The following is an 18689-nucleotide window of genomic DNA, read 5'->3' as shown; positions in this document are numbered from 1 at the left end:
GCAGCCGCCACTGCGGGGCTGTTGAATCTGCGTGGAGCAGGAATCAAAAGGATTCAAATGAATCAAAGCGCATCAGCACCTCCCTGTCACCCACCCCCGGCTGGGAATCGGGACTGGTTGAGTTTCTTGACTGCAGAGTTAGCAGGCGCTGGCGTGTTCTGCAGGGGGTCCTGTCAAATTGCACTTGGCTTGGGCGCTCCGGCACCCAGCAGGTTTAGCAGTGTTAAGGTAAAGAGCCAGGTACTGGGGAGGGGTGTGTGTTTCCTGGGGTGGGATGGACCGTGTTTGCTCTTTCTGATGATAAGAAAAGGTGAGAAAAAATATTTTGCGTTTGCAGGGACAGGGAAGAATGGGCCGATATTGAACCAGTACCCCAAAACGATGGGCCGAATCCAGTGGTGCAGATTATCTACAGTGAGAAATGTAAATATCTTTTGCTCTAAATATTTTGAGGAAGAAAATCTTTACAGATAGATCATTGAAGTTTCATTTGTCAGTGATTTAATGGAAGTTAGACTTCGGTTTCTACTAACGTACATTTTTTGAGCAAAGTGTCACTGCTAGAGAGTGTACACCAAGAGCTGCGTTTTACCTACTTGTACAACATCTTGAAGTGAACATCTGCTAATGTTAAGGTTTTAATATTAAATACGGGGCCTGTTATTAGAGGAAATTCTTTAATGCAAGGGTGTCAGTTTTATCTAGCCCTGCAGGCTGGCTGAGTGATGGGGCCCATCTGTGGGCTGAATTGGGCTCATGGACCTCCACCCCTTCACCTCTACCTCTCTGCTCCCCCAGCATACCTATCTAGTGGCTGCTCCGGTCAGTCTGGTCTAGGACCACTGCATGTGGTGCCTGGACGGTGCTACATCTGACATCTAGCAGTTCAGAGATTGTGCCACGTATGTCACCTGCTCCTGCCAGTCCAGGACCTGTGCTGAATGCAGTGCCTGTGAGTGCCACGTGCAGCACGGGTCCTGGACCAGCTAAAGTGGCACTGTGTGCAGCATGCATCCCAGAGCAGACGCTGCATGTGGCAAAGGGTAGCCACCACATACAATGGGGCTTCCACTCAAACTGGACTGTGCTGTATGTAGTGCCCATTTGGGCTGCTCTGGGGTCCATGCCACATGCATCGTGGGTCTCAAACCAGCTGCAGTGACTGCCAGATCAGGAACATTGGGGGAGGGCAAACGGGGTCTGTGGGCTGATCCAGTCTGTGGATGGGACCCCTGCCATGGGCTTGCATCGCATCCCGTGTTGGTCTAATCAGACCCAGGGGCAGCATCCAGTTGAGTTCCGTGGGCCAGATGTTTGGCACCCCTGTTTTAAAGACTATGATTTTTGAAAGATAAAAGAGTATAATTGACAGTTTATGTAAAGAATGTACCAAGCATGAAAGTTTGCTTGCTTAGAGCAGGCACGTTCCAGGAAGTCTGATCAAAGGACTACAGGAAGGTAATCAAGTCTGAGCCTCTACTCAAAGCAGGAAAATCCCCATCTAAAACACCCCAGCCAAATTGTTGTCTTTTGTCTGTTCTACACTTAAAAGCTTGTAATGATGGAGATTCCACAACATAGGTTGTGGGATGTAGAGAAATAGCATTAATGGATAGAAGACAACTTTGGACATTATCTATTGACCAAGCTATGACCAGACATCTTCATGTATTGGGGAATGGTATTTGAGATGCACAAAGTTCTTTTGGGGTGTTGCTTGCTGTTAAAATCCACTAATTCAGAATTTCTTAGTGACTTTGGCTAATGTGTTATCTATTCAGTCAGAGATGTCTATGATTACTTTCGGGCTGTTCTGCAGCGGGATGAAAGGAGTGAAAGAGCTTTCAATTTAACTGCAGATGCAATTGAATTAAATGCTGCAAATTACACAGTATGGTAAGTTATAATTTTGGGGTTAATTTCTATGTAAAGTGGTTGATTAGGTTACCTCATTTTGTATTGAACTATTTCTGACAAAATATAAGTAAGGCAGAAGGTAAGGTAGATTTGCACCTTGTAGACCAGTGATTCTCAACCAGGGTGTTGCCAGATCCTTTGAAGGGTATTACGAGGCATAGGGAGATAAGTAGATACATAAAACTTATAAGCACAGGCTCAGACTTGCCCCTTCCTGAATGACTCCCCAACCCTACTGCCCAGCTGTTCTGCAAGGAGGTAACCACTGTAATAGATGCATTAGTTTTTTAAATTGGGTGTTACTCAATTAACAAAAGTTATGGTGGAGTGCCTTGAGCACAGTGAAGGGTGTGTTGAGTCCACAAAAAGGTTAAGAAACACTTTTATAGAGTAACTAAATCGGAGATATGTAGCATAAGCTTTCATAAGCAGTAGGCTTACAGCATCTGATGAAGTAAAATAGAAATAGTCATGCTTTGTGTTAGAAGTCTACAAAGGATTGTAAAACTTCAGTAAGTTCACATGGAGTTGAAGGTTAGTATTTTCTGAGAAACACTTCGATATGCTATCATTAATTTTTGAGAATTTTATCCGATAGTCAGCTGTTACACAAAATCAGAACTCACCACCCAACTTCCCACCCCCTCTGCTGATTTAAGGTAACATGACAAAAGGTATTGAAAGTTCCTCTGCTGATGTAATTGCATACAAAAGAGGAAAACCTCTTCTTCATTTCAAGAGGTTTATAATAGCTAGTATTTATAGTAAATAATTTTGTTTCAGTTCCATAATGCCCTTTACAATATCTTCCAACTTAACGCTCAGCTAAATGTTAAATTGAAAAAAATATCCTTTTAAAATCATGAATTATATTTTACATGATTTATTACTTACCATTTTTTGTATATGTTTTTCCTACTAGTTTGATTGTTCATTTACTTAAATTATTTTTTTGATCAGGGCAAGACTGTTTGGTTATGCAGGTACGGGGTGTTACCACTAGGATTTCTTTTTGGCAGAGCCCCCCCAAGGATTGACACGGCAAATAGTCTAATGTGGTATCAAGTGAACTTTAATAGTAACCTCTAGGCAATATTACAGGTTTCCTCCCCGTAATACGACCTGGCAAGTGGCTCCTTAGACATTACAGCAGTGACCGTTGGAAGTACCAGGTCATGGGTCCTCTGCTGGGTGTGTGGGATCTTAGTTGCTGGCTTGCCGCTCTTTGCGTCTGTCCTCCCAGAGTCACAACATGCTACACACATGTTCCTTTTTTGTCTATAACTTTTTGTATTTTCTTATCCCAAATTGTCCAATCCCCTGGCACTGTGCTAGACACATTCCTTATAGGGAAACTGTTGTGCCTTGCTCACCTAGCACAGCAGTCACAGCACTTGCATCGCCCAGGGCCACAGAAGGCGCTCTGTTCAGTTTTGTTGCTTAGTTCTGGGAAGGCCTGGACTATGGCTAAAAAGCTTTAGCATAACTCAGTTTCCCTGCTACATTGGGTAGACAGGATTTCATTTGAAATTTAAGATTACTGAGCTCTTTGGTAACACGCTGTTTTGTAACTACATCTATTTTGGTCATTACCAGCTGACCAGCAAGGGAACATTATTTAGGATAATTAGTTTTGTATTTAAAAATTAGGTTACTTCTTAAAATTATTTTAACTTTGTCTCACGTAATTGTGGATGGGTTGCTTAGCTGTTTCTTAAGAGCTTTTGCAAAAAAATCGTTTTGCTGAATGATTTTGTATAATCTCAGAACTGCAGAGACTTCCTATGCCTGCAGAAGGGTGACTGCGCCTGAAAGCTTGCTAAGAACTATTTTTCCAACTACTCAGCTGGTCTAATAAAAGATATCAAATCTACTCAAAAAAACCTTGCCTGTGTATTCTCTAGGCATTTCCGGAGAGTCCTTTTGCAGTCTTTGAAAAAGGATTTACAGGAGGAACTTAAGTATATTACAGCTATCATTGAAGACCAACCAAAAAACTATCAAGTCTGGTAAAATATTTTTTTAAATATACTTTTTATCTTGAAAAAAATATATTTTATTTTTCTAGAAGAAGAAAAAAAGTGGTCCTAAAAATGGGTGCGTGAGGGTTCAACTTTGCCATCTAATTAACTCTGACCCAGCAAACACAAGGGATGAATTTCAGTTTGTTAGTGTTTTGGATTTTGCTTTCCTGATGTGGAGAGCTCCCAAAATTTACGTGGGTGGAGAAGAATAGCCCTCTTTTTAGAGAAGAGACATAATGGAGTAATGCCTCTTTTACTCATGGCAAAGATTACAGTTGTGAATCGCAAAGTAGGAACATATCTGAAGTAGTGGTTAATAATGAAACGTATGTCAAAAACACAGATAAATGAAGTTGTAGCCCAGCTGGTTGCAGCTGCTATGTGCATATCTTCAGATGGTTTGCTTATTTAATAGAAATAGCTGGAAACTTAGAAGTTACAAGTTTATTGCTATGTTGAATTTCTTAGGTACTAAGACTTGAACCCATAGGTACTCCTGATAATGAGAACCAAGGCTATGATACATTTTACCATAGTTACCAGTTTGGGACAATGTTTTTCCTGAAAAATAATAAACTTGGCTCCAGCTCTGGCTCTCCCTGCTGTGTCTGCCCTCTCCACTGCTTACACTCTGTCTCTGTCACAGCTGAGGCCAACCCCACTCCAGCCCAGGGCACAGAGCAAACATGGCCCGAGCTGTCTCACAGCTGCCACCGTTGCTGGTGCTACCAGGCCTGGCTGGGGCAGGAGCAAGTGCATGGTCTGTGCCCTGGGCTCGAGCAAGGCCAAAGCCCTGCTAGAGCTGAGGGAGGAGCAGGCACCAGGGGGGAGGGCAGGTGCTGAAGGGAGGCAAGTAAAGGAGCAGGCACTGGTGGCATGGGGAAGCCAGCTGCTGGGAGGTGGAGGGGCAAGCAGTGGGGGCTGGGGAAAGCAGGTGGCAAGGTATGGGGAGGCTGCTAAGACTCCCCTGCCACCTGTCCCCCCGCTACTGCTTTCCCTGCTTTGTGGTGAGGGAAATGAATTTATGACCATCCAACAATTAGCATATATGGAAATTTATAACAATTATAATTTGGGGGGGAGTCATCTTAAATTCAGAAATCTTGGATTTGGGTAAATGTGTTATTTGTTTAAAAAATAAAAAGCAAAAACAAAACACCTCATGGGGGTAGAGAATTCTGCCCAGTGCTCTCTGAAAACCGTTGTGCAGTTTTCATTAGACTGAGACAGTAAAGGCACTTTTTGATAGCATGCCAGTGGCATGCAGACTTACCTCTAGCCAGATCTGTGCGTGTATTCAAACTTAGGTCTGTTTTTAAATTATTTAAAACTTCATTTTTAATGGTTTTTCTTGCCCATCTCTTAAGCATGTCAAGTAAGTTTAGCATTTCTCTAAAGGGGCATCGTATATCACTATGTCAGTACCTTGCTGGAATTTACTGTAGTCATTCAGGAGTAAGTTTCTAAGAAGTTGTTTCTGGAAGAATTGGCTGAAGTTTATTTATTTTTTTCAAGTCTTTTTCCAGTGAAGTTTTTCTGGAAATGTTGTCATTGTATATTAGGTGGTGTTTTTATAAACATTTAACATTGTTGTGAAATTGGATAGGATAGAGTTTAAACTCTAGTACCCTCCTGTCTTTAGGCACCATCGACGAGTGTTGGTAGAGTGGCTGCAGGATCCATCTCAAGAGCTTGAATTTATAGCTGACATTCTTAGCCAGGATGCCAAGAATTACCACGCCTGGCAGCACAGACAGTGGGTTATTCAGGTATTATATCTAGGCCTGCCACATATTCTCTGTACAAACCCTGCCCCTCCAGAGTTTGGGAGTTCAGCTTCTTAAATTGAATATCAGCCCTCTGTATTAGTTTAATCCTTCAGCATTCATGGAAGAAAAACAGTTGAGTTTGAGTGAACTCACAGTTCAGCTACACAGTTATTTTTTTTAGCAAACTGGTGCAGAAATTTGTTTTTGGCTGTTTGCCCTTATGCACTTGAGAGAGTGCTGGTAACATTTCTTATAACTAAGTTTCCTGATGCTTGTAAATATTCCCTGTGACTTGGGCCAAACTTACCTATTAGGTTGAGTTCTTCAATAGAGTACAATCTGTGGGTCTAGAGATTGGAAGACTTAGATTGGAGTTATTTAAATGAAACAAAGTTCTAGTTAGGTTTTTTTGGGGTGGGAAAGGGGAGTTAAGACGTAATGCATTCAAATGTGACTCTCTTCCCCCTTTTTTCTTACCTTATTTTAGGAGTTCAAGTTGTGGGACAATGAACTGGAATATGTAGATCAGCTTCTGAAAGAGGATGTGAGAAACAACTCTGTTTGGAACCAAAGACACTTTGTTATTTCCAACACCACTGGCTATGATGATCCTGCTATTCTAAACAGAGAAGTCCAGTTAGTAACACTGTTCACAATTTTATTTCGTAATCTTCGGCTTTTGCAAGCAAAGGAGGAAAATACTCTCAAATGCATATGGGGGTCTCATCTCCTTGATCTTCCTCAGTCTGGAGGAAAATACTTGATGGGTCAAGTATTCATGCTCATGTTAGATCCTCCAGACGCTTTTGATACTATTGACCTGTCTGCGGACAACATGTGCACTGAGGAAGCTATGTTTGATTGGCTTTTTTCCTTGCTGAGTATTCTGAAAAAGTGACTGTAGCCTAATTGTATTTCACCTCTCGGAGTGCTTGTGCAGGGTTCCTTTTCTCTCCTTTTTAATGTACATACATGGCTAGCGAAAAAATATGAGTTGCAGAAAATGGCAGTGTGAGGTGTCTTTTACTTGTCTCTTATTACTTTAACTTTCATTTAAGGGAACTAATTAGATTTCTTGCTGTTATGGGAAGATTGAGGGCCAGGGACAGCCAGAATGGCTTTCCTAAGTGGCCAAGAAATGAACATCAAGAAGCAACTTCCATCTTGCTTCTGCTACCCATGGTTTTCCTGCCCCCAAGCTCTTTACCTACAATGTACTTGCCATGAGGGTATAGCTTAAATCTACCTGAAAACAGAAATGAGTGTAATACTCAGCAGTATACTTGTTTCAGCAAAGTATCCTACTAAGAGCATATTACACCAGTATTCCATGGTCTGCAGTCTCTTTTGTTTCTGGGTAGAAATTGGGGCTTTATACATTGGTGCTAATACCATAAATGGCCTTGGGACCCATCTCCTTGAGTTCACCTCTTTTCCTATCCTGTACTGCCCTAGTTACGATCAGCAGAGATGCTTGAGATCATTTCTAGGTATAAAGAGTGAACTGATGTGCCAAGTCTCCTTTAGCTCTGGAACTGACCTGAAGTGGCACGCACATAATTGGAGAGACATAAATCATTGAATCATAGAAAGTTAGGGTTGGAAGGGACCTCAGGAGGTCATCTAGCGCCTATTAATGAAAACATAAGAAGTAGGGCTGTGCAAAGCTTCATTCCCTGATTTCATTTCGTGGAGATCTGGCCCGATTCAGTGGCCGAATCTCCAAATCCAAACTGAATCTGGAGACCCTTTAATCTCTCCAAATCACATCAGAACCCTCCATCTGCCTTGCCATCTCAGCATTTATGAACTGCACCTGGTACCTCAAGGTATGTAGAAAAAATATTTAAAGTTGTGTCTATGCCCAGATCTCCAAATTAGCATCAAATCTTCAGATTCGGCCGAATCAAATTGGGACAGTGATCCAAATTAAGTGATTTAATCACTGTCCAAATCCAAAACCGAATTGAATATGGCCCATTTTGCACACCCCTGATAAGAAGGAAACTTCCCAGTCTGAATTCCAGATCCCTGGGAAATGGTCACAGGTGGTAATTACAAAAAAGATTTGTATCCAAATTGAGCTCATTCCGGTAAGGAAATGAAGATGTGAAACTACAATGCCATTTCTAGAGCTATTGTTTGGAGTGGAGCCTGAGCCTTTGTGTCTGTCCATGAGAAACAACTATGCGATCATTAATAGGCTGAGAGAATGGAAATGGAAACAAGAGAAGCTATCTTCCCCACCCCCATTATTTTGTACTTTGTTTCTTCTTGGTCTTAAGAAAAGTTACTATACCTCAACCATTTCTATCTTACACTAGGTATTGCCAGATTTCCTTCTTCCAAGCTAGGGAAAGATTCCCCTGTGGATCTGTTTGTCAAACACAGGTGACCGGGTGTTCAGAACTCACATTGTGAAAGCCTTAACCTGCTACCAACTTCAGATATGGACTCTGTACATAGAACCTTAGCCTACCTGTTGTTGCCAAGCTCTCCCTTGGCAGGCATATGTTCGGTCCCTCTAGTAGTGTTTGCAGAAAGACAAGATGATTCAGGTGTTTTTAGACTCAGAACTGCAAATTAGTGTTGGTCATGTCTAGAAGTGAGTCGTGCTGCTGGGGGTGGAAGGCGAAGGCTTCTTTTGTACAGTTGGAAATGCAGCTAGTTGTTTTCTTTGATGCAGTCTTTGGTGAGAAGCTTCCTTGCCATGTTCTTGGATAAGCTCCGTTTGCTCTCTCCCATCAGATTAACTCTCATCACCAATCTGAGCTTGGCAAGACCAACCATTGCCCCGGTGACTCTTATGCCATATGCCTTCTAGTGAGTTTGCACAGCTGTCACTTATTAGCCTTATAACTGGCACTCTGCAAACAAGTCTGTTGAGGCATGTGAAGGGATTGAATCCAGCTTGTGTGCTCAGCTCTGGTTCAGTAGCAAGCTGAATGCCCACATGTGCCTAATGCTGTAACCCTTTCCTGCCTTCTCTCATAAGAGGCCAGCTTTACAGAGTATGTGAGAAATGCACTCCTCCTCAACATGCTGTCAAACAGTATATTACAGGGGTTGTCAACTGGGAGTAGGTGGGAAAGTCCTAGCGGGTACACATGGGCAGGCAGGGACAGAGTGCCACCACCCCATGCCACAGCCTCCCAGGATCAGGGAGGGGGAGCAAGGGCAACAGCGCCCCCCTGTGGGTTGCACAGGCACTAGCCACATGCAAGGGAAGCTTGCACGCCACCGCCACCCACCACCCTGTGCTGCCGCCATTCTGTGTCCAGCCGCTGGGGGTACATTTATTTAAAAAGGTTGAAAACCCCTGGTATATTAGATGTTAGTGTAGACAAGATTCCTCTCCATCAGTGAACATCCCCCAAAATAGCAAAAATCAGTATTGCCAGTTGAAGTGTCTGGGCAAGCTGTGATATGCCATATCTTGACATTTAACTGCAGTTAAATTCTACGATACTATAGGTTGTATCAGTGCCTAAAGTGGTCACCAGAAAGATGTGTTGAATACAGACTACAGGGAGTGATGAATTTGGGTAATGAAATGAACACATTTCTCTGATGTTTCTGTCTGATAGAAATGCTGGTCTTTGCATTCATAAGACGTTTCTTTTTTTCACAGGTACACTCTAGAGAAGATCAAGGCAGTACCACATAATGAAAGCGCATGGAACTATTTAAAAGGGTGAGAATTGTTTGTGGAATGAGAAGTTACGTTTGAGGCATTATTATAGGTTGTTAGTGTTCACTGCTTGCAGGTAGAGGTGCACCAATACATCAGTCTGATATTGGATCGGTACCAATACAAAGAAAATTGTCTGTATAGGCCCTATGGGGGCCAATAAATATCCGTGCTGTGCACCGCCACAATGTGGAGCAGAGCCGACAGTGTGGAGAGGTAGCTCCAGCCGATAAGTCGGGAGGGGAGGGCAGGGAACGGGCGAGGGTGGGGCGCAAATCAATGCCTCCCACAGTGAGGGAGGGGGCAGGAGCAGGCGCTGCCCAGTGGTGGCACAGGACAGAGGCACAGCTCATCAGGTGCGGGTGGTGTGCCCCCGGATCTGCGCCGGGTGGAGCCAGAGCCAGTACTGTGCAGCTTTTCTCATTGGGGGCTAGGCTTGGAGCAGGCTCCGGTGGTTCTGGGAGGATGTTGCAGCCACCCTGATTTTGCCACAGCTCCACTCCCAGCCCTGTGCCATCGCCTGTCGCAGCTGTGGCTTTTCATGGCGCTTGGATGGAGGCAGGACATTCAGCTGGGGCTGCACCAGGCCACAGCGCAGGGCTGGGAGCAGAGCTGTTGTGAAATTTAGGGTAGTTGCAACCTCCTGCCAGCACTGCCAGAGCCTGCTCCGAACCCAGCCCCCGGTGAGAAGAGCCGCACAGAGCCGACTCCAGCTCCCCACCGCAGCTGCTGCCTGCCCCGCACTATACACTGGGGCACACACTCCCCCGCCCTCTGAGGGTGCAAGCAGTGATGGGAGCTGCCCCCACCGTTTGAGCCATGACTCCATCCCACACTGACCACCCCCTCCCTCCCCTCCCTTACCATGGGGGGTGTTGATCTACAGCCCCCCCACACCTCTTCCCTACCCCATCCGCTTCCACCACACTCAACTTACCACCTGGAGGCAGCTGTATTGAATATTGGATTGGTAGTGGCCAATATGCTTCCTTAAATATCGGCTATTGGTATCGGCCCCCAAAATCTCTGTTGGTGCACCCCTGCTTACAAGATATTTCACTTTACGTCTTCCCTAGCTAAAAGTTTATGTAGCTGTGGGGAAAGAATTGAGAACCAGTGATGTAGAACAGCAGTCTTCATCAGCCCAGGGTTATGTACCGTGCCAACCAAGCAGCCAGAAACTCCTATATAAAATGGATAGTATTATAACCAAAACTGTGGGTCACTTCCTATATAATTATTGACAGGAGGATTATGACAATGTTACATCTTTAATATGCACAGCTAGTGAACTCTGGTGACTGTTCCCAATAGTTTTTAAGTACCAGGAATATGAAAGAAGTTGCTTCCTTCACAGAATACCAGATCTAATCTCCTCACAAAGCAGAGGATGAGAAGAGACTTAGAAGAAATAAGGTTAACTAGTCAAGATGCTGTGCTGCTTCATGACTTCACACCTGAGATATGTCTTTAACCTACTATATAGTTGCATTATCTCGTAGCTGTATTTTTTTAAAAATGTATTTTTTTGTCTGTCTCTACATTAGAATAATAAATCTTCAAATGCATCTGAATCAAAGCCAAAACTGACATTTTAGCATCAGGTTTGCTAGGGTAATGCTGACTGATCTCTGCTTCAGTATTCTACAGGATCGTGGTCTTTCTAAATATCCAGACCTATTAGAGCAACTCCGGGATTTACAGCCAAGCCACAGTTCTCCCTATCTAATTGCCTTTCTGGTAGACATATATGAAGACATGCTAGAAAACCAGTGTAGCAACAAGGAAGAAACTCTAAACAAAGCTCTAGAGGTGAGTCAAGAGGGCTTTATTTTTCTGTTAGGGACAGTCTGTCTGAGCCAGGTGCTTTTGTTTACTTGTTGCTGCACAAAACAGAGGGCAAATATTTTCTCAGTAAAACAGCTGATAAGTTGGAAGGGGAGGAGAGAGGGGAGGAAAGGCTCAGGGTTCTGTCTTGTGATGCTGCTGCAGCACCAGTCTTCCTCATCTCCTACCTATCCTTTGCCAGTGCACTGCCATCAAGATTTGGTGGTGCTATTGCACCTCACAACTTTGTACCTTGCCTGCTTCAGTGCTGTTCTGCTAAGCATTGCTTTTTGACTCACTTTGGTGATTGAAGATGGTTGTGATACTTTGGCTCATTGAACGAGGCAAAGTCTTCCCCTTTGTGAAAGGAACAAAGTAGAGCATTCATAGACAGTATTCATACCTTGTAGGACTGGGGCATAATATACAGTAAGGGCTGTGGCTCTATTCCATCTTCATAAGGGTGAAAAAAATATACAGGCAGTCTACAGACTTACGATGCAGTTGGTTCCAGAAAATTATGTCTTATGTCAAAACGTTGCAACTTGGAACCAGTTTTCCTATAGGAACAATGCTATAAATGGGGGATTGGTTCCTTTACAACGCTGGATACAGCTGCATCTTGCTGGTAAGTTTATTGTGGTGTGAGGGGGGGCAGATCAGGGTCCCCTGCAGTGAGGGAGGGGCTGGGGTTGGGACAAGTTACTTGTCCAGCAGCTTGGTGGGGGGGGGGCGTTGCGGGTGAGGGGCGTGTGTGTCCCTGGGTCTGCATGGGGCGAGGCAGGCGGGGCTGGGGCTACATCGGGCTGTGCTGGGAGCGGGGGCTATGCCCTCCCACTGCTTGCTCAACCGGGGCAGGCACAGGATGGGGCCACTGTGCTTCCTCCACTCCGCTGCCCACCCTGATCCAGGGGCACATGCCGCCACTCACCCAGCTGGGGCAGGGCAGACACAGGATGGAACCTCCCCGCTCGCCCAGCTCCTCCCACACTGCAAGGGGCCTTGATCTGCCCCCCCGACACCTCTTCCCTTTCCCCTTCCTTTCTACCACACCAGACTTACCAGCTGGACACAGCTGTATCCAGCATTGTAAAGTCGACACACATGTCGAAAGGTCGAAACAGGGTGCCAATTTATAAACGTCTTCAGTGCCATTAGTCGTAACTCAAAGTTGTAAGTCAAGGATTGCCTGTATATCCAAAATGTAGGATACCATAGTGAGGGCACCATGTGGACCCTTAAGAGAGAGGTGATGGTTTCATACTTGGTCTGATTAAAAGTGAGAATTCTCTTGTCTGTTCTGCTCAAGGAATCAGGGTTGTAAGTAAATAAGCTATTTTGCTTTTCATTTGCATCTGGAGCAGTGGGTACTAGAATGTTGTACTACTGGTACAGATCAAGTGCTCAGCTAAGAGAAGAATTCAGACCTGTCAGATGCAATGACCTAGATGCCCTGATATGTGTCTTTTCCCCTATGGTTGCGTCTTTTCATGTACAGTTGAAATTAATAAGGCCTTGAAACCTGCTTTAGATATGAATAATGGTCTAGTACAAAATTATTGACCATAAGCAAAACCTGATTTGACAAGTTTCTATCCCTTAGTGCTCATGGGGATTTCCTGAGCAGGTTTTTTGAGGTTGAGAGGGAAAGATGAGCAGGGGGAAGTGTCACAGCGGAAGTGTGTTCAGTGAAACTAGGCCTGGAGAGTCTCAGGAAACCAGTTTCTCTGTGACATCATCCCTAGAGGTAATTGATTTCCACTTAGGAAATGGCATTTTTCTGCAGCTTCCAGCTACAGCAAAACTAATGCCAGACGTTGGTTGCTTAAGTGATTGTTAGACTCCATCAGTCTTACAAGCCCTTACAATGTTTAAGGGCTGTTGTACAGTATGGAAAAGCTTATTCCAACTTTGTAATTTTTCTTCCTAGTTATGTGAAATTCTGGCTAAAGAAAAGGACGTAATACGAAAGGAATATTGGCGATACATTGGAAAGTCCCTTCAGAACAAGCACAGCACATGCACTGAACAGAGTTTGCCAGCAGATGCACAGCAGTAACTTCATGTGGAGAAAAATGGTGTTAAGCTCTTGGATTGTATTAAAGAAGCACGAAATGGAGCACCAGCCAGGATCAAGTCAGATGGACTGTTCCCCTTGGCTGGGATATGATGTAACTGTCCATGCACTGCACAGGTATTACTTATAATAGAAACTGAGCACCAAGTGTTCAGTGTAACACAATGTCCTCTACTCATGGCTGCTACTTACAATAGCTAAGGGTGGATCCAAGAAATGTATTTAAGTCTTAATACTTACTTGAAATATACCAAATAAAAGACTTATTTCTTAATAGTTAATTCCTAATGCTATATTATTTTTAAAGCACTAAATCAGTTTTTCACACCCTAGCTAATTCACTTGTCGCCCTGCACCCCTTAATGAATTGAGCATAAAAACTTGTGTGCAGTCAGTGCAACTAACTTAATATTAGTTACTGCAAGCAGGAATACAATTGTTGCCATACATTAGAGCAGCTATGCAACACTGACCACATTGTGCTATTATACCCAACTAATGCAAACTATATGATTTTGTAATAAAAGTGTAGATACATTTAAAATACACATATGAGACCTTTAGCATCTTTCTTTCCTATACAGACTAGACTGTATTTTAGCACCAAGAATTGACAACTTGTCCATAACAGTTTTGTTAATGGTAAATCAAACAATAGCCTTTGGCAATCTGATACGTACTTCTGTTAAGAGGATTTAGGCTTCCATGTTGCATTAATTGATGCATTTTGTTCCGTGGAGTATTCTGATCTCAATACTGGAAGGGAGGTTTCAACATATTTAGTGTAAAGGGCAGCCTTGATTCTTACTTCTAGGGAATGTGGGAGTGCTGAGCGCATTTATTGTCTCAAACCCGATTAAACCTCTGTGTAATATTTGGACAACTGAAATTTGAAACAACAGAAGTTTTTTTAGTTTCATCCACACTCAACTTGTTTTCATGATAAACAAATTTCCCCTCATATTACATCTCAAATCAAAATAAATGCAGACAAAACATTATATTGCTTCCCTTGACTAAATCTGGAGGAGCAGGAGGAATGTTCTTGGTGTCATTCATGCACAAAAATGCCCACATGGATAATTCCTTACAGCAGGGCTTTTCAACCTTTTTTAACAAGTGTACCCACAGCGGCCGGATGCAGAGAGGGGGGCATGGTTCATGGCCAGATGTGGAGTGGCAGCAGCGTAGGGTGGTGGCAATGGTGCAAGCTTCCCTTCCCCCTCGCCTCCCCCCCCGCTGCCCCATGTTTGGCTGGGTAGTGCCTCTGTGGCCCGCAAAGGGCTGCCACTGCCCTCACCAGCTCCTGCCCCCCCTCCAGGACCTGCTCCCAGGAGGCGGTGGTGGCTCTCCGCCTCTGCCCACCTGCACATACCCCCTAGGGCTTTCCCAAGTACAGCTGGTTGACATCCCCTGCCATACAGAAATACCACCCCTTTTTCCTTCAGGCTTCCCAAATCTCCTTTCCCACTTGTATGTTTGCCCTTAAAAACTACTTTTTTACAATTCTTTACAAAAGGCACAAATGCAGCTGAAGGGTAGAATAGCTAGAGATGTATAAGGGGGTTTCAGAAAGTGATGGCAGTTTCAAAATAAAACCATTTTGCATGCAGTGATCACTCACTAGGCCACAATGCTTCTCTACATAGTCATAAAATATGGGTACATTCAGTAATACCGCTGTTAGTGTTCCCTGCTACCATCTCATTGCATACACAGTGGGTTTTTTTTAAAATCACCATTACTTTCTGAAACACCCTCATATGTCCCACAGTTTCAAAAATCAACCCTACCGTTCATTAGTCTTTTTCTGGGGTGTTGGCAACAGTAGCAATGAAAGAATGCTGAATGCATGTCAGAGGTACATTATGAGGATGAAATTAACAACATATATAAGGTCTTTCTCAAATAGCATTTTATGAATTCATTCATGTTATTTCTTCCATAACCATATTTAGTAGTCTAGTAATACTAAAAATCATGCAAGCATTTAAATTTACGGCACTGTTTAAAACCTGGTTTTTTACAACTTGGTCTCTACATTTAAGAGTGCTGTTTAGGGATAAAAACAATTTTAGTAAATTATTATTAATAGCTTTTAAGCACTCTTTTTCACTGAATTGGACGAATCATTTTTAAAGCAGCGCTATATCCCTGAATTTGAAATGTCATGGAAACCAAACTGCTGCAGAAAGCATATTTGTCCAGCATTTTTGCCAAGTTAGATACTTCACTAGGCATTTTTTGTTTCATATAAGCAGTTGAATAAACCCCAACTGTAGATACAGACGAAACTTGAAAAGCCACCCAGATGTAAGTCCAAGGACTTCAGGGCAAAATAGTTTGTCATCCGCAGTTCAGAAAAATATATTTACCCATTAGGTTGCCATGTGTGTATACACTTCTTGGGTATATAAACAGCCTCATTCCAAGTGGGAGCAGGAATGTGATACCTCTGTATATGGCATAAATGAGTGTGTTCCTGGGATACAGTCCAGTTTTTATGATAACACTTTAGAGAGTGTTTGAAAACTGGAGATTCCGGATCAGACCTCCATGGGTGTTATGCTTTCCAGACAGTCAGGTTTAAACAAGCGTGAGATCTGATTGCAGATCAAACAGACCTTAAAGAGATTTGATCAGACTTAAAAATACCTACAGAGGAAAAAGATTTCTGATATTAGAGGGCTCTTTAAGAAAGGCATAGCAGGATCCAGTGACTGAACGGTTCAACTACAAACAATTAAAATGTGTATTGGGGGGAGCGGGGCGGAGGATAGTGGAAGAGGATATAGTATTTCCTCTATATCCTGAAGAATGAAGTAACAGTGGAGATTTGTGCAAGGAGATACTTTGGTGAAATTACATGTTTGCCTAACTAGTACTGCATCAAGTACACTGAAATCTGACCAGAATTTATACAGGAGATCAAACTAGATGTGCCTATATCTAAGAATCTGAAATGAAGCAAAACTTTTTTGTACTCGCCAATTACATCCCTACTAAAGGGAATGAATTACCAGCAGTTGGGAAATGCTGACAAGGTTAATAAGGTTTTACACTGGCTATGTGAGCATGATTACAGTAAAGATAATACCTCTCCTCATGAGCTAAGATTACCAATTGAATAGCCATATGTTACAAAGAAAATCCATGGGAGAAGAATATGGTTTCCAGTGTGGAACAAATGTGTAATCATCTTATTTTTTACATCTGCTTCTAAGAGTAGATGATATTTAAAGTCAGACCAAGGAACTTGACTACATTTTCAAGAGTATTTGCATATTTCCATATTTTTGGTTCTGTTCCAATTTAGAATAAAAACTAAAATAATCCAGATTCTCTGGGCAAAGGTTCAGCTTTACACAACCTCCCAGGCTTACTGTTTTGGAGCTGCAAACTTAAGCTGCCCAAGAGGCATGAACCTGGGAACTGGGTGTTAGTAGTTTCTGATAATCACAGCCCAGTTTACGTGTTCCTGTGGGGCCTGGATGGGCAAGTGGTGGGAAACCAATTTAGAAGCCAGGGAACTCTGGCACCAGAGAGTCTCCACAAAACATTTTGACCTTGATGAGCTAGCATATTTTGGTGAAGGAATGGGAGGTTTTTTGAATGCTCTAGTGATGGTAAACTCCATTTTACAATCGGAGGAATGAGAGGGAATAAGACCAAAATTTAATGTCCTTTAAATTTGGCTACCCAGATGTGACACCTAGGGATCTGGCGTTAGTCATGGTCTTTTGATAATACTGTGTTCAAAAGATGAAGAAGTAAGTATGCAGTTCCATGAAGCAGGAAATACGCCATTAGCAGCAGCTCTGAGCATTGTGATGTAGGTAATTTTGCTCAGCATCACACAGGAATGGAATCCAGTACTTTAGGGTGTCATTCAACTCCCTTGTTTGCAAAACCATCCTTTTTCTTCCTCTAGTAACTGCCTTCCAACCTCTGCAACAAATGAGGTAAGGTTTCTAATGCCTTCAACTGTCTTCTGTTACAAACCCCTATTAATCTCCAAGGTATTCTGTCCTTTGTACTGAATGAAGGTGGATCCTGTGGAAAAATAATGGGTCATCATGCAATTAAAAACTACCATAATGCTTGCACAAAAGGGGCTGCACATGCAGCCTTTATTTTGGAATTTCCTACATTTTGAGTGCTTAGCTTTGAAATCTCAATGTGCTCTTAACAGCAGGCCACTGGGAATCACATTCCTCTATTTTCTTTTAAAAGAAAAAAGCAAATAGCTTAGTTCTAAGAAAGATTTGGTAAGTCATTAGCAAGATTTGGACACTCCACACTATACTTAAGCTTGAACTGATGGGGCAGGTGGTTGTAGAAGGCTATTTATCTTCTCTGTAGGCTAGTCATGAGAGGAGGGGAGATGCCTGCCTGATCAGTCGGTATCACAGCTGCTTGCTGGCTGCAGAGGATGAAGCACCTTGGGTTCAGTTCAGATTCTGAAGAAGCATGTGCTCTAGGGTTAGGCAACATTTTTTGGCCGGAGTGCCAAAAAACACCACAATGCCCACTTTGGAAGGTGCCAGAGTGCCGGCATGCCAGAAAAACAGAATGAGGGCAAGGGGTACATGGCAAGATGCCCTGCTTGTGCCTCTGCCCCCCAGCCCAGGCTGCCAGCTGGCAGCCACCTGCCCGAACTGGGGCCAACTGCAGCCAGGAGGCTTCACGCAGCTGTGCTGGGCTGTGGGCTCTGGCATCATCTCCATACCGGCGCATGCACTCGGACGTCGGAGTGGGCAGCGGGGAGGGGCCTGAGGCAGCACAGCCCCAGTCTCTCCCCTGCTCCCAGCACAGAGGTGATAGCAGGGTTCTGGAGCCTGGCACAGCTGTTTGAAGCCAGCCTGGGCTCTGGGCAGCAGCAACGGGCAGGCTGCAAACAGCTGCGCCAGGCTCCACAGCTCTGGCATCAGCTCCATGCTGGTGGCGACTGCATGCGCACCTTGGGGCAGACAGCAGGGCAGCGCAGCCTGTCCCAAGGTGCACATGCAGTTGCTGCCATCATGGAGCTGATGCCAGAGCTGTGGAGCCTGGCACAGCTGTTTACAGCCTGTCTGCTGCTTGCTGCAGCTGCCCAGAGCCCGGGCTAGCTACAAATAGCTGTGCCGGGCTCTGGAACCCAGTCACCAGCTCTGTGCCGGGACAGGGGAGAGAGCAGGGCTGCGCTGCCTCAGGATTCTCCCTCACCATCTGCTCCAAGGCGTGGGTACACGTGCCGCTACAGAGCTCATGCCGGAGCCCGGCACAACTGTTTGGAGCCTCCTGGCTCTGCAAGCCCTGCTGGGAGTAGCCTGGGCTTTGTTGCTGGCAGGAGCTTCCCAGAGCCGGGGCTGGCTGTGGCATGCCAAGCAAAATGGCCTCGTGTG

The 18689-nt window shown here is 44.1% G+C and overlaps 1 protein-coding gene across 1 annotated transcript in view; it reads left to right on the top strand.

Moving 5' to 3' along the window:
* The window catches only part of LOC109323586 (protein farnesyltransferase/geranylgeranyltransferase type-1 subunit alpha-like), a 14790-nt gene extending 484 nt beyond the window's left edge, over positions 1 to 14306 (top strand). Inside the window, exons 2-9 of the mRNA XM_019555230.1 lie at positions 338 to 423; positions 1782 to 1896; positions 3822 to 3926; positions 5584 to 5710; positions 6198 to 6346; positions 9342 to 9404; positions 11042 to 11213; positions 13159 to 14306. Coding sequence (XP_019410775.1) covers positions 338 to 423; positions 1782 to 1896; positions 3822 to 3926; positions 5584 to 5710; positions 6198 to 6346; positions 9342 to 9404; positions 11042 to 11213; positions 13159 to 13287 — 946 coding nt within the window. The 3' untranslated portion in view covers positions 13288 to 14306. The remainder of the gene's footprint in view (positions 1 to 337; positions 424 to 1781; positions 1897 to 3821; positions 3927 to 5583; positions 5711 to 6197; positions 6347 to 9341; positions 9405 to 11041; positions 11214 to 13158) is intronic.
* The last annotated feature ends 4383 nt before the right edge of the window (positions 14307 to 18689 follow it).

Source organism: Crocodylus porosus, unplaced genomic scaffold, assembly GCF_001723895.1.
Source record: "Crocodylus porosus isolate Cpor-Errol unplaced genomic scaffold, CroPor_comp1, whole genome shotgun sequence".
NCBI classification, from domain to species: domain Eukaryota; kingdom Metazoa; phylum Chordata; order Crocodylia; family Crocodylidae; genus Crocodylus; species Crocodylus porosus.
The sequence above is the reverse complement of the archived record's forward strand: the minus strand, read 5'-3'. Positions and strand labels throughout refer to the sequence as shown.